The sequence below is a fragment of the Pongo abelii genome, chromosome 3, assembly GCF_028885655.2.
Source record: "Pongo abelii isolate AG06213 chromosome 3, NHGRI_mPonAbe1-v2.0_pri, whole genome shotgun sequence".
Lineage (NCBI taxonomy): Eukaryota > Metazoa > Chordata > Mammalia > Primates > Hominidae > Pongo > Pongo abelii.
Genome location: NC_071988.2, coordinates 65,023,717 through 65,039,199, shown reverse-complemented (window position 1 = coordinate 65,039,199; position 15,483 = coordinate 65,023,717). Strand labels below are relative to the sequence as shown.

The following is a 15,483-nucleotide window of genomic DNA, read 5'->3' as shown; positions in this document are numbered from 1 at the left end:
CGTTGTATGAAGATACAATTATTTTTCACACTGAAACCACAGAGGAATACTGAAGTTTCTAGATGGCATTATTTTTAATTGCACTACTTTAAGGTGGTAGGACACACCCTAGACACAAGTTAAATAAAATAAGTATTTGAATTCTTTGTACTTTGAACTCTTCACAGGCAAAGTGTTCTACAAATTCAAGTTGTTACTTGGGGGGCAAGGAAAACATATAATTCTCAAACAAACAAAAATTTTAAATCCTAGTTTTTAAGATAGCTCCTAATATCCAAGACAGGATATAGGACATGAGATACTGGCATTTGACTATTCAAATTTATATAAGATTACAGTACTTTGGTAAGTACAAAGAAATACTTTTAAAAATACAGGTATATAAATTAATGAAACTGGTATTTAAAAGATTTAATACAAGGAAAAAAGTATTGTATAGTGGTACCAATTCTCAATACAAATTATTAAGCATAGTTTATATAATTCCAAAAGTTATTAACATTATTGCTCGATACCACAGTTGTATGGAACAAGTTCTTGACACACATTAAAACTTGTATAATTTCTGGTTTCTAAAAACAAAAATTTACACATAGGTCATTCACAAATCTAAAAGTTTAAAAATGCATAGAGATATGCACAACAAAAAGGAGAAAAAATTATATGTATTTGTGTATATATATATTTAAAAGAAACAAGCTAATCTGATTTAACATGTATGTCACACTCTCAATCAAAACAAGTATACATAACTGTACTGAAAGTGAACTAGTGGATAAAAATAGTACTAAATGCATCCTCCATTTATTAACAATCTTTTCTAAATATCAATGGGATATTAAATACCAGCTTACTTTTAGTTCTAGAACTTTTGCTTTCTTTCAAAAACTTTTCTGAAACATATATCCATTCTATAATTGTGACAGATTGGAAGAAATATTTTCCTTAGAAATTCTGTAAAGGAATACTTCCACTCTTTTGTATGTAAGATTTGATAAACAATAAAAACCCAAGTAAGGCCATTATTATCATCTTGATCAAAAATATACACAGATCGTGATGCTACTATATTTTGTGATCCTGAGTTCTAGTAACCACTAGATACATGCATACCATTCACTGATTTGTCTATTCTAATAAAAATTTAATCCTGTCTTACTACCTTTGAAGACAGAAATACTTTTAAAACTTTTTGATAGGTCTTCATAATGTTACAGATTATCTGCCATAAACAGAGCATTAGGAATTGTATGAGAAAGGGTATGTTAGGTTCCAAAAGACTATTAAAGAAAACTTACTATTTTAAAATAATGACAATATCAAATTTTAAAAGAAAGAAAAAATGATAGAAGAAGTGTGCTTGCTGGAATAGGTAAGTTGAGCCTTACAAAGGTGTTTTTCTCTGTTAAGGAATTTATAAATAAAGGACTGTGTGTACCTTGGTGACAAAATAAAAAAGGCTGGCCACTTTTTATGCTAAGTTCAAATGTATTTTTTTGATAATACAAAAAAGTAATCCTTGAAAATCAGAATACATAACAGAAAAGAGCACAATAACTTAAGTATTAAACATCTGTATGAAATAACTGTTGCAAAGATTGACAAAAATGCACACTTAGAACATGCGGTTATTTAAAAAAAAAAACAAACAAACAAAAAAAACACCACACGATTCTGTAGAACCAATGTTATGTCACCACCAGGAGAGCACCAAGCAAGGCACCATTGGAAAGACAACATACTTGGAAAGTCTCTATAAATAAAGTAAATGCTAATCTGGTCGAAAAATCGGTGTCTTTGGTAAAAATTCTATGAGGATGACCTGTAAAAGGAGAAGAAAAAGGTTTTAAAAGATTTAAACAAAATTTTTTCTTAAAACTTCAATTATATGCTTTCACAATTTTTTTGAAAATCCATTCACATTTTAAAACTGCAACTTTGCATTACTAAAACAGATCTTTATCTGATAATGCAGAGTTCCATCACTGAGAATTTTTCTTTTTATTTCTGGACCTTTACCAAATACACGAAATACCTTGGCTGTATGAAAAGGAAGACAAATAAGCAAGTAAAATCACCGAAGTCTGAGAAGGGTGATATAGATAGTGCTCCTGATACACTGGGGGAGCAAACATGAATACATGCACGCTCCCCTGCACTCATGAGAAAAGGGGCTAGTATTATAGAACTAACTGTATACCAGGTGTTCCATACTACATTGGGTCTCTTTAAACCCAACAACTTTTCTATGGGGCAAGTATTATAATCCTTATTTCACAGATGAGGAAACTGATGATCCAGAGAAGTTGTATCACAATTGAATGTGGAGTCACTGTTTGAATAAAAGACTTTTTATTTTTATTATTTTTTTATTTTTTAGGATTCTATTTTATCTCCATTACAGAGATATAGTTTTTCTATCATCTATCTATTGATCATCTATCTAATCTATTAATTATTATTATTATTATTATTATACTTTAAGTTTTAGGGTACATGTGCACAATGTGCAGGTTAGTTACATACATATACATGTGCCATGCTGGTGTGCTGCACCCATTAACTTGCCATTTAGCATTAGGTATATCTCCTAATGCTATCCCTCCTCCCTCCCCTCACCCCACAACAGTCCCCAGAGTGTGATGTTCCCCTTCCTGTGTCCATGTGTTCTCCAAAGCCTCGCCCTTTCTACCACCCTACGTGACTGCAGCTCACCCAACATTTTTCTTCACACTTTCTCCTTTTTAATCAACCCAATTACATGAGTCTTCTCTAAGTTCTAGAGTTGCTCTTATTTTACTCTACCAGAATATGTAATCTTTAGATAAAAGGTCCTTTATCTCTTAATTTTTTAAAAAGTCCATTTCTTCTTAGGTTAGCAAAATTAAAGCCTAAAATTTGTTCCAAAAGGCCTTTCAATAGGAAACTAAAGGAAAACCAACGAAAACAAAATATGGTAACACAGAATTACACAAAGTGACCAGAGCTAATCTTTCCAAATTTGAATTTTCTTAAATTACAATCAACTCTTTTGCTCCAAATTTGTATTAAATAGATGGTGATTTAAAAATTATTTGATTTTAAAAGTTTCTAAGTCTAGTGAACTCATCATTCTTTTTCAGAAACTGTGTCTTGCTTGATATGACCTCCAGATTTCAATACTTCTACAAATTAGCTGTCTGGGCCAGGAATCTTCATTTTCAGTCTTCAGTTCTCCTGGCTTTTGATCTGCCTCAATAAAGAAGATATACTTCTATACCTGGCTCAAAAATATTCCTGTCCTACTCTAGGTATCCTGCACTAAGCCTTAGCTGTCACATTTGCCACTCTCCTGACCTGTGATTTGCCTAAAAAATATTCACTAGCTCCCTGTTAAAACACTTTCTCCCAACAAGCTTCTTCATTTGAGCTAGATTTTCCTGTTTCTCAGGTTTCTTATCTATAAAATAAAGGCATTGAACTAGATAACAAGATTATTTGCAGCTTTAAAATTTGACAATTAAATGTTTAAACTACTTAGGAGTCAACATTAAATAAATAATTTTGTATTTCAAGTATGTCCTCAATCAGTCTTTATAATTTTAGTCCCCAGGTGTGGGCATCTCCACACTTTATAATATATACTATTAATACATAACATAAAATAAGGGCTATCTTTGCCTACATTTGAACTATTAGTTTTTAAATAATACAGTCTACAAATTTTTCCTTCAGAAGCCACACATAGAGACTGGCCACTTGTCTCATTTATTCTAAATCATCCATCTCTACCATATCTGAACAAAGAAAAGTTAGCACCAAGGTGGTATATATATATATATGTATATATATATATATACATATATATATATACATATATATATATATATTTTTAGTATCTCCAATGTTCAAATTATAATCAAGGATAATTATTTTCTTTTAACAAAATTAAATTTCCGTAAGTTAAGAAAAGTTGAGGAAAAGAGGGACACATGGTTAAAAAGGCCCAAATTCATTAGATAAAATGAATTTTATTTGCTAGTTTAACTTTCAAAATTCATTTTTATAAATTTTTAAGCTACATTATTCTCACTTTCAACTATCACAAATATATATATATACTCTAAGAAAATCTAGCAAAACACATTTTTTCTCCCCAGCTTTTTTTTTTTTTTAAAGAGAGGTGGGTATTGCTATGTTACCTAGACTGTCTTTGTACTCCTAGACGCAAGTGATCCTGCTGCCTCAGCCTCCCCAGCTAGACCACTGGCATGCCCACTACACCCAGCTTTTTCCTAGCAATTGAAATATTTATTTTATCTTTACTACTCTTCTGGGTATCTTCTATGATGGAGTGAAAATAATATAATGGCTTTAGCAGAAGTGCTTAATTATCTAAAAATTCAAGGAAACTTATTTTACAAACAAAGCATATAGTTGAGAATGTTTTGGAAGGTTACTAAATTATTTTATGAATAAATTATAGTCATATAGTTCTATCTGGAAATCACAGCATTGGGATAACTTTTATGTTTTCCTTTCCAAAGTAAATTTAGAAATGCACGAAAAAATTAATACCTCAGTTTTAAGCTTAGTGTTTGTGTTATAAATGTAGTAAATATTTTTTTCACTAAATTCTTTACATCTCCTATCCATCCCTCTCCCCAAAATACATACATAAACGCTCTTACTATCTAAGATGAAAATACAAGACTAGCTAGTATCCTCACCTCAAAACGAGTTACTCAAATGTGTTATGATTATAAAGAAGTACCAAGTGTCTTTCTCACCATCATAAATTAACATGTTTGATATAGTAAAGATAAAATCTACATTATTTGGTTCATTGAATAAAGCTAGTCTAAGACATTTTAAAAATATTTTTTATGTTCAAGGCTAGAAATAGGATTTGACTGTGTGATAATGAAAGAACAGGAAAATGCTAACAGAGATAAATGATTTTATGATAATTTACAACTAAACACTGTTTTAATCAATATTTTACACATACACACACACACACATCTATGATGGCTATATTGTTTTAAAGAATAGACAAAATTCCTCAGAAATGTTGTTAACAGGTACTTCACAAAGGCTCTGAGTTTTATTTCCAACAATTAACTTTTCCTTAGATCTTTTTCTTTTAAAGTAATAACCTGGCCATATTTAAAATAAAATATCCAAGCTCAAAAGAGAATTAAAATTCTTAATTTTCTAGAGTATTCTGAAATTTTCAAAAGGAGAAAAACTGTTCAAGTAAATCATGGAGTCAGTAAATTAAATCCCATGCTGAGTAAGTTCTAAAATTCATTGTATATATGCGCCAAATCAGATATCTTTTAACAAGTAAACACAAGATGATCAACATCTCATCTCCTGCTTACTTTTAATTTTTACAAAGCAGTATTCTAATAACACTTTAAAAGAGATTCTTTAAAGGGCACTGAGGTACGGGCAGTTAAAATCTATAAAGGGTAAAGGTTTCTTAAGCTCCAATGGCTTGGCTGAAAGGTTTTCTTCCATACTTGGAAACTTGATTAGCATTATATAAAAAAGCCATATCTGACTTGCTGCGTAACCAAAGTTGTGGTTATTCTTTATACAGCATCTAAAATTTCACACTCCATCAACACATGTTCAGGCTATTTTATCTTGGCAATTAATTTATTATTTTTCAGAACACAGTGAAGCCTTGTTTTCAAGTCATTCATAACTTTATAAATCAGTCTTACACATGAAACCATGCATCTGTGAACCGTAGAAAATCCTTGCACTCAGGAGATTAAGCTCCTGACACCTTTGCTGATTAATAATCATGGAAAGAATAAGATCAGAAGCAAAATAAATGATCATTTAATAGAGAAACTCACAAAACAGCCCTTTAACTTACATATTCCATCATGTTATTCGTTTCACATTTCCTTTTGCTCAGTCTCCAATGCAAGCACAGCTAGACAAGTAGGAGAGTAAAAGAAGAAAAATGAGCTCTATTTTATTGCAGCACAGAGACTAACCCATTTGTCCACCTTTCATATTTTTAGTTCAACAAAAGCATCTGTTTCCATACTGTGCAATTCAGACCCCAACAGTATGAAGCTGCTCCCTGTGGTACTCACCTTGTGGTATAACCTATTGTTTTCCCATTCTAATAACTTCTCAATCGATCTTCGTGTCTGGAAGACAAATGAGAAAAAAGTTTACTCTTGACTGGTTTTAGAAAACTTTGTTTTGCAGCTGCTTTTTCTGTGCAAAGGGGAGAGGTATAAGACAGTGACTGAGTATAGTGTGGTGTGCATCACTATCGATGTTCTAAGCACTAAATGGTAACCTGAACACAAAGAGTACTCTTTCTTAAAAAAGATATGGCTTTATTTTTATCATACGAATCTTTTTTTACTAGCCTCTGATTTAAAACTATCAAGTTTTAAAAAGCTAATGTCATCTGCCAAATAAAATTAAAGCCCCACTTCTTTCAAAAATGTTTCCAATACTTAAATAGTAACGCGAGTTCCTTAATACATATTTTAAAACAAAAGTTAACAAAATGCAAATGGCCTTTCAGTAAGTTCCAAAACAAAAAATTGGAATATTAAAAAAATCAATGAGTTATAAAATCAAACTAATTTTCACATCATGCTTAAAATAATGCCCATAATTAAAAGCCAGCTTACTTATTATTCTACCAATAGATTTTTTTGAACAGAGCCAAAATTTTATTTAAACCAACATAAAAGTATCATCTGATAGTAAAATCAAACTCTTAATTCAATACTACTGCTTCAGGAATCAACTGAGAATTTACTTCAGTTGATTGTTGCAAGATATGCTATGCTGCATGAAATGTTTCTTGCTTGAGAATATGAATAAAAGAGGATAATTCATGGTGCCAGGTGTTAGGATGAGACTGACACAGCTGCAGGTGCAAAAATGACAGTGTTGCCACCAGGATCAACTTGCAACTTGGTTCAGCTGCACTTTTCTTGCAAGGGAAAGAAAAAAACATCTTACCACTATTAATGTGGTATAAAGAAGTACTAGTAATCAAATATGAAAATTTGCGTGTCAAGCAAGGATTAGCTAGGTGAAAAACTGTTAGGATCAAGCTGGGTTTGAAAAGTTTAATGTTACATAATAAAATTTTAATATGTATTTAAAGTATCTACTTTAAATAGTTACATTACCTTTTAGCATATTAAACATGCTAAAAACACACCAAAGTCACATAGATGCCAATTATAATTCATAACTACCAATGAATTACGACTACTGCCTTACATTTTCCAAGCTTATGTCATAAAAATCAGAAAATCAACTACTTCTCTCGGTAATAACATGCCAATGACTAATTTATTACATTACTTTTTTTGAAGAGTCTTTTTGGCAAGAATTTTAAAGAAAAAAAATGTGCCCTTGTTAACAATGATCAGCAGACCTCACTTGTTTCTTTGTAAAGATAGCCTTTTAGAGGCTGCTCTCCTTTTAAATGAAAATAGGGCAGCAGTTATGGTCACACTTTTTGTTAATTTAGTTGCCAGTCAGCCCCAAATCAAAAGAAAATAAGGCTGCAGAGTGTAATTAACATTCAGTTCGGTCGTTTTGTCCCTTGTCTAGCCCCCAAGCTTTGTTAAAATTGCCATCTGAATGCTGAAGGCTGTAGGGAAATCGATTTGATTCTAATCGCACCATGAAAAGAACATGATCTAACTGCTTTCAGCCCTCCGTAAATCTGTACTAGGTCTTTAGCACAATGCAACTTCCAATTTAAAAAGCACTGAATGTCTCGTCAATGACTTTGTGAAGAAAAAAGAACAAGGAGCAGACATAAAAATTCCAATAGTTGTTTAAGCATTAAAGTTCATTTGCATCACAGCGAACCTGAAAAGGGCTGACCTCTCAAACCGCCTCTCAGGTCTATGAAGTTGTAGCCTTGACAAGCTCACATTGACAGAGCTCATTGACTCTGAAAGGCTACTCTATCAATGGTGAAAAATGGCAATAGGTTCTACTCTGAGCAGGCATCTGCCTGCCCACCCGCTGCTAAACCAATGGCAAAACCGATTCAAAACCTGAATCTACCTTGTAATCTTTCTTTCTAGGGCCTTTTAATAATAGATTAAGATTACAATTTGAGGTTTTACTTTTACTGATGATTTTGGGGGTGGGTGGATGATGAAAGAACTAGAGCAGAACAAGTTTTCCAAGTCCATTGTTTTATATTAATGTATAAAATAGTACCCAAAAGCTTAATACTACATTCTGCAAATACTTATTACTTAAAGAAAAAAATGTAGTTACCACCATCATTTCATCAGAAATTTAAACTCATGTTATAATAAGAATAGATCTCATTATGATATATAGACACATATATACACACAATTTTAAAACTTAAAAATATTTACTTTAACTTAAATCAACTACTAGTATTTGAATCAAAGATAATTACAAAGTATAAATCTTAAATTCCAAAATATTTTAGTAGGAATTCTGAATTTCTTCTTTGTTTATAATTAGGAGTTTAATGATAGGGCTTGGTATAATAATTTTATCTTACAATATTTAAGAATTCTAAAACAAACAAGCCCTGATATGCCACATTCTGAATAAGCATATAAATATAAAATATTTCTACACACTTCACAGTCTGAAGTAAAAGCTGTGAATTAGCACCATCTAATCTTGCTATAAGACTTCTTTCCTGCTTGACAGGTGAAAAAAAAAGCACTTGCACGTGCAGCTTAATTAATCATTGCACTTGACATCTCAATGATTTACAGTGAGGAGCAGGTGAGAACATACAAAACCAGAAAGGAACCCTTGATTTGAGTGGAACATTTCTAGCACACTAAGGTGACAAGTATATAGATTCTAGCAGTCATTTTAAAAAAAAAGAAAAGAAACTGTGCCACAAATTATTTGTTAGTAACAACAAGAGCTCAAATTAAATAGAAAAAAAAAGGTTGAGCTACTGAAAATGTTTAATACTATGCAATTATTGTTAGTTAAGAAAATCAAAATATATTTTCAAGATTAAATACAATACCAATTTGGCAGATACTAAAAAAATGACACTTCGGCATTTATAAAAGCTACTTAAAAGCTTTTAAAAGAAAGCACTTTATAACTGTAGTCATCTAGATAAAAGTTAAAGAGTTTATGTCCACAGGCTGTCAGGTAGCTATTTCTAATGAAATGTAAGATTCAACAGTGTTGAACTCTACACTTGCTAACTGTGGACAAGCAAATCTAATCATATAACAACCTGTCCTTGGTTTTTAAATGTTTATTTCAACTCCAAATTCAAAACAAGCTGAAGCAAATTAATATGCATCAGAAAAAAATAATATGTATGGGATCTGTCAACATGAAACAAAGTACCAAAAAACACCATCTTTCAGTACTCCAGGCCAGTTTCTAAAAAAATAAGTCATCTTTAATTTTCTTAAGAGAATTTAGTGCTTGTGAAAAGCACCAGATTGATAGTCATGGGAACTAAAAATCTATTTAGCTGAAAGAACAGGGGAAAGGGCAGTTCAGGCTTTAGTGCAAGCTTCCCTACAGTGGGCCTTAATCCTTTTCACTGGTCACACCCTGGGGGTGAGGGGACAGGTTAGCGGTTCTTTACCAATGGAATTCTCAGTCTTTCTGCAAAAGATGATCAACAAGAAATGTAACTTTATCACTTATTCTTATCTTTAATTAAAAGACTCACAATATGCAGGCAAAACAACTTTTTTGTGTGAATGGCGTCATGTTACTAACCTGGTCTGGAAGTAGACAGCTCCAAGCATCTGGATCCCACCCATCTCCCTCAGATCACTTTAAATAACCCTTCTTCTTTTGAAAAAAAAAAAAAAAAAAAAAAAAAAAAACACATTTCTTCATTTCCACAGCTTAGTGGTTATATTTTTCTCATTGGTGAATTGGTTATACTGGCTACTTTTAATACAGCCATTCAGCTTTGTGAAAGTAAAAATTAATAGATTAAAAAAATATGATTTCAATTACTGAATAGGTATTAAACAGACTTAACTTGAGCAACAAGTAGTAGTAACATAAGAATAGAAATTTTGGCTTCTATTTATACTGCCTTTGGTTCCTTTCAGATTTTTGGTAGAATTGTGAAAATAAGGAAAAACATGAAAACGGAAAGAGAACTAAAAGGGCCTCAGTAATTCATAAAATGGCTAATAAGGTAATGATTAATCGGCAATATTAGATAAGACATACCCAAATAAGACATACGTTCCAAAGAAGCATTTAAAGTAAGCTTATAACAGCAAAGCACACATACACCTAGACAAACTCAATTACTGCAATAGAAAACTAAATTTTAAACTCCTAAATCTATAATGCATTAATTAACCTTTAACCAAAATAATGTTTTGAATATATTCATAATCTTGTTTTTAACTTATATTTTTCAAATAAGAATGCTATTCATCTTTAGACATCTGTGTAAATTAAATTTGTTAAGTAAAACAATGTTTTCAGCTGTAAATTATTAGGGAGAAACCATATATAATTTAAAATGAATTATTTTAACATAAGAGAACTTAAGAGGAAATTATATTTTTCACTTCTGTTCATTCTGGATTAATATGAAATTTTATATTCCAGTGATGTGCAGAAAATTAAATAATTATATCACAGTATTATGCTACGTGAAAAACCTAGATTCACCAAAAAAAGAAACTAGAATATGATTTCTCAAAAGGATTTTTAAACAAATTCCTTTCCTGTACATTAAAGCACCTTTTAAAATTTTAATATGAACATTAAGTTTTAAATAACCTAGATATATTAAAACACCCACTGAAGTATCATGTACTATTTGTTAAAAGTAATATTTTTAGATAGAAATAAGCTAAAAAAAATTGCTAAAATTTTGTGAATCAAAAATATCCTCTTAGTACTGAGCAGTGTCTTAATAGGTGCTAATCTTCAACAGAATTTCATCAAGTTTACTATCTAGGCTAGTGAGAGAATATTAACTTGTTTAGGTTATACTGGCTATGAATTATGAAAGATAGGGATTCTCTCTCTCCAGAAAAAAAGAAACATGTATACAAACATGCACAATTTAAAGGGGGTTATCTACTAACTCTGAGTAACATTTCAGAAAATACTAACATTTTAAAAAACTAAAATTAAGTTTTGAGGTCCCCATCTGACCCACCTTCTGCCTGACCTATTTCCACTAAGCAATCATCCCACTTGGTCTCAAAGGGTTTTTTTGGTTTCAATAATCTAGTCAAATAAAAATGTGCTTGGGTTGGGGCAGGGTGCAGGAAGGGTCTCCTTGAATTTGGGCAGCAAATATGTCACTATTATTATTTAAAAAAAAATTATCCAAAAAATTAAGAGATAAAAATAAAGTTTCAACTGACCACAGAATATTAGAAAAACTGTTCATAAGACAAAGGAATTTCCCTAAGCAAATAAAATAAAAAGTACGGCTATCAGGAATTTTTAAAAACATATGTAATTACAAAAGAAAGAATCAGTGCTTACTGTCAGGCCTCTGAGCCCAAGCTAAGCCATCATATCCCCTGTGACCTGCACATATACATCCAGATGGCCTGAAGCAACTGAAGATCCACAAAAGAAGTGAAAATAACCTTAACTGATGACACTCCACCACTGTGATTTGTTTCTGCCCCACCTTAACTGATCAATGTGCTTTGTAATGTCCCCCACCCTTAAGAAGGTTCTTCGTAATTCTCCCCACCCTTGAGAATGTACTTTGTTAGATCCACCCCCTACCCACAAAACACTACTCCTAACTCCACCGCCTATCCCAAAACCTGTAAGAACTAATGATAATCCCACCACCTTTTGCTGACTCTCTTTTTGGACTCAGCCCGCCTACACCCAGGTGAAATAAACAGCCTTCTTGCTCACACACAGTTTGTTTGGTGGTCTCTTCACACTGACGTGTGAGACATTTGGTGCCAACGACTCGGGTCAGAGGGACTCCTTCGGGAGACCAGTTCCCTGTCCTCGCCTCACTCCGTGAGGAGATCCACCTACAACCTCGGGTCCTCAGACCAACCAGCCCAGGGAACATCTCACCAATTTCAAATCGGGTAAGCGGTCTTTTCACTCTCTTCTCTAGCCTCTCTCACTACCCTTCAATCTCCCTGTCCTTCCAATTCCAGTTCTTTTTCCTCTCTAGTAGAGACAAAGGAGACACATTTTATCCGTGGACCCAAAACTCCGGCGCCAGTCACGGACTCGGGAAGACAGCCTTCCTGTGGTGTTTAATCATTGCAGAGATGCCTGCCTGATTATTCACCCACATTTCATTGGTGTCTGATCACCGCAGGAACGCCTGCCTTGGTCATTCACCCACATTCCCATGGTGGCAAGTCAATTGCGGGGATGCCTGCTTTGGCTGCTCACCCACATTGCAGCCCAGGGCTCCTCCCCACCCCCCTTCTCCGAGTCTCTACCTTTCTCTTTAAACTTACCTTCTTCACTATGGGCAACCTTCCGCCCTCCATTCCCCCTTCTTCTCCCTTAGCCTGTGTTCTCAAGAACTTAAAATCTCTTCAACTCACACCTGACCTAAAACCTAAATGCCTTATTTTCTTCTGCAATACCACTCGACCCCAATACAAACTCGATAATGGTTCTAAATAGCCAGAAAATGGCACTTTTGATTTCTCCATTTTACAAGATCTAGATAATTTTTGTCGAAAAATGGGCAAATGGTCTGAGGTGCCTGACGTCCAGGCATTCTTTTACACATTGGTCCCTCCCTAGTCTCTGCTCCCATTGCAACTCATCCCAAATCTTTCTTCTTTCTCTCCTGTCTGTTCCTTCAGTCTCCACACCAAGCTCTGAGTCCTTTGAATTCTCCTTTTCTACAGACCCATCTGACCTCTCCTTCCCAGGCTGCTCCTCAACAGGCTGAGCCAGGTCCCAATTCTTCCTCAGCCTCTGCTCCCCGACCCTATAATACTTTTATCACCTCCCCTCACACCCATTCCGGCTTACAGTTTCATTCCGTGACTAGCCCTCCCCCACCTGCCCAACAATTTCCTCTTAAAAAGGTGACTGGAGCTGAAGGCATAGTCACAGTTAATGCTCCTTTTTCTTTATCTGACCTCTCCCAAATCAGTTAGCGTTTAGGCTCTTTTTCATCAAATATAAAAACGCAGCCCAGTCCATGGCCCATTTGGCAACAACCCTTAGACGTTTTACTGCCCTAGACCCACAGGGGCCAGAAGGCTGTCTTATTCTCAATATACATTTTATTAACCAACCCATTCCCAACATTAAAAAAAGCTCCAGAAATTAGATTCTGGCCCTCAACCCCCACAACAGGGCTTAATTAACCTCGCCTTCAAGGTGTACAATAATAGAGTAGAGGCAGCCAAGTAACAATGTATTTCTGAGTTCCAGTTCCTTGCCTCCGCTGTGAGACAAACCCCAGCTACGTCGCCAGCACACAAGAACTCCAAACGCCCGAACTGCAGCTGCCAGGGGTTCCTCCAGAACCTCTTCCCCAGGAGCTTGCTTCAAGTGCCAGAAATCTGGCCACTGGACCAAAGAATGCCCGCAGCCGGGGATTCCTCCTAAGCCGTGTCCCATTTGTACAGGACCCCACTGGATATCAGACTGTCCCACTCGCCCGGCAGCCACTCCCAGAGCCCCTGGAACTCTGGCCCAAGGCTCTCTGACCGACTCCTTCCCAGATCTTCTCGGCTTAGTGGCTGAAGACTGATGCTGCCCGATCGCCTCAGAAGCTTCCCAGACCATCACAGATGCTCTTGGTAACTCTTACAGTGGAGGGTAAGTCCGTCTCCTCTAAATTAATATGGAGGCTACCCACTCCACATTACCTTATTTTCAACAACCTGTTTCCCTTGCTCCCATAACTGTTGTGGGTATTGATGGCCAGGCTTCTAAACCTCTTAAAACTCCCCAACTCTGATGCCAGCTTGGACAACATTCTTTTATGCACTCCTTTTTAGTTATCCCCACCTGCCCAGCTCCCTTATTAGATCAAGACATTTTAACTAAATTATCTGCTTCCCTGACTATTCCTAAGCTAAAGCCACACCTCATTGCCACCCTTCTTCCCAACCCAAAGCCTCCTTCACGTCTTCCTCTTGTATCCCTCCACCTTAACCCACAGGTACGGGACACCTCTACTCCCTCCCTGGCAACTGATCACACGCCCTTTACCATCCCATTAAAACCTAATCACCCTTACCCCGCTCAATGCCAATATCCCATCCCACAGCACGCTTTAAAAGGATTAAAGCCTGTTATCACTCACCTGTTACAGCATGGCCTTTTAAAGCCTATAAACTCTCCTTACAATTCCTCCATTTTACCTGTCCAAAAACCTGACAAGTCTTCTAGGTTAGTTCAGGATCTGTGCCTTAGCAACCAAATTGTCTTGTCTAGCCACCCTGTGGTGCCAAACCCATATACTCTGTCCTCAATACCTCCCTCCACAACCCATTATTCTGTCCTAGCAAACCTAGCTGACCCCACAGATCCCAATTCCTTTCGCCACTCCTCTTTCCGTTCCTTAAAAACAGCCCTAGAAGCTGCCCCCATGCTAGCTCTCCCTAACTCATCCCAACCCTTTTCATTACACACAGCCAAAGTACTGGGCTCTGCGGTCAAAATTCTTACACAAGAGCCAGGACCGTGCCCTGTAGCCTTTCTGTCCAAACAACTTGACCTTACTATTTTAGGCTGGCCATCATGTCTCTGTGCAGAGGCTGCCGCCGCCCTAATACTTTTAGAGGCTCTAAAAATCACAAACTACGCTCAACTCACTCTCTACAGTTCTCATAACTTCCAAAATCTATTTTCTTTCTCCCACCTGATGCATATACTTTCTGCTCCCTGGCTCCTTCAGCTATACTCACTCTTTGAGTCTCCCACAATTACCACTGTTTCTAGCCTGGACTTCAATCCAGCCTCCCACATTATTCTGGATACCACATCTGACCCCCATGACTGTATCTCTCTGATCCACTTGACATTCACTCCATTTCCCCATATTTCCTTCTTTCTTCTTCCTCATCCTGATCACACTTGGTTTATTGATGGCAGTTCCACCAGGCCTAATCGCCACTCACCAACAAAGGCAGGCTATGCTATAGTATCTTCCACATCTATCATTGAGGCTACCGCTCTGCCCCTCTCCACTACCTCTCAGCAAGCCGAACTCACTGCCTTAACTTGAGCCCTCACTCTTGCAAAAGGACTACGCATCAATATTTATACTGACTCTAAATATGCCTCCCATATCCTGCACCACCATGCTGTTATATGGGCTGAAAGAGGTTTCCTCACTATGCAAGGGTCCTCCATCATTAATTCCTCTTTAATAAAAACTCTTCTCAAGGCCGCTTTACTTCCAAAGGAAGCTGGAGTCATTCATTGCAAGGGCCATCAAAAGGTGTCAGATCTCATCATTCAGGGCAACGCTGATAAGGTAGCTAAAAAAGCAGCTAGTGTTCCAACTTCTGT

At 35.5% G+C, this 15,483-nt stretch overlaps 1 protein-coding gene across 1 annotated transcript in view; it reads right to left on the bottom strand.

Moving 5' to 3' along the window:
* Positions 1-396: 396 nt before the first annotated feature.
* Positions 397-15,483, bottom strand: part of CHIC2 (cysteine rich hydrophobic domain 2) — a 52,795-nt gene continuing 37,708 nt past the window's right edge. Inside the window, exons 4-6 of the mRNA XM_002814789.4 lie at positions 6,099-6,155; positions 5,873-5,932; positions 397-1,822 (exon numbers count right to left, since the gene is read on the bottom strand). Of these exons, the coding sequence (XP_002814835.1) occupies positions 1,772-1,822; positions 5,873-5,932; positions 6,099-6,155 (168 nt within the window). The 3' untranslated portion in view covers positions 397-1,771. The remainder of the gene's footprint in view (positions 1,823-5,872; positions 5,933-6,098; positions 6,156-15,483) is intronic.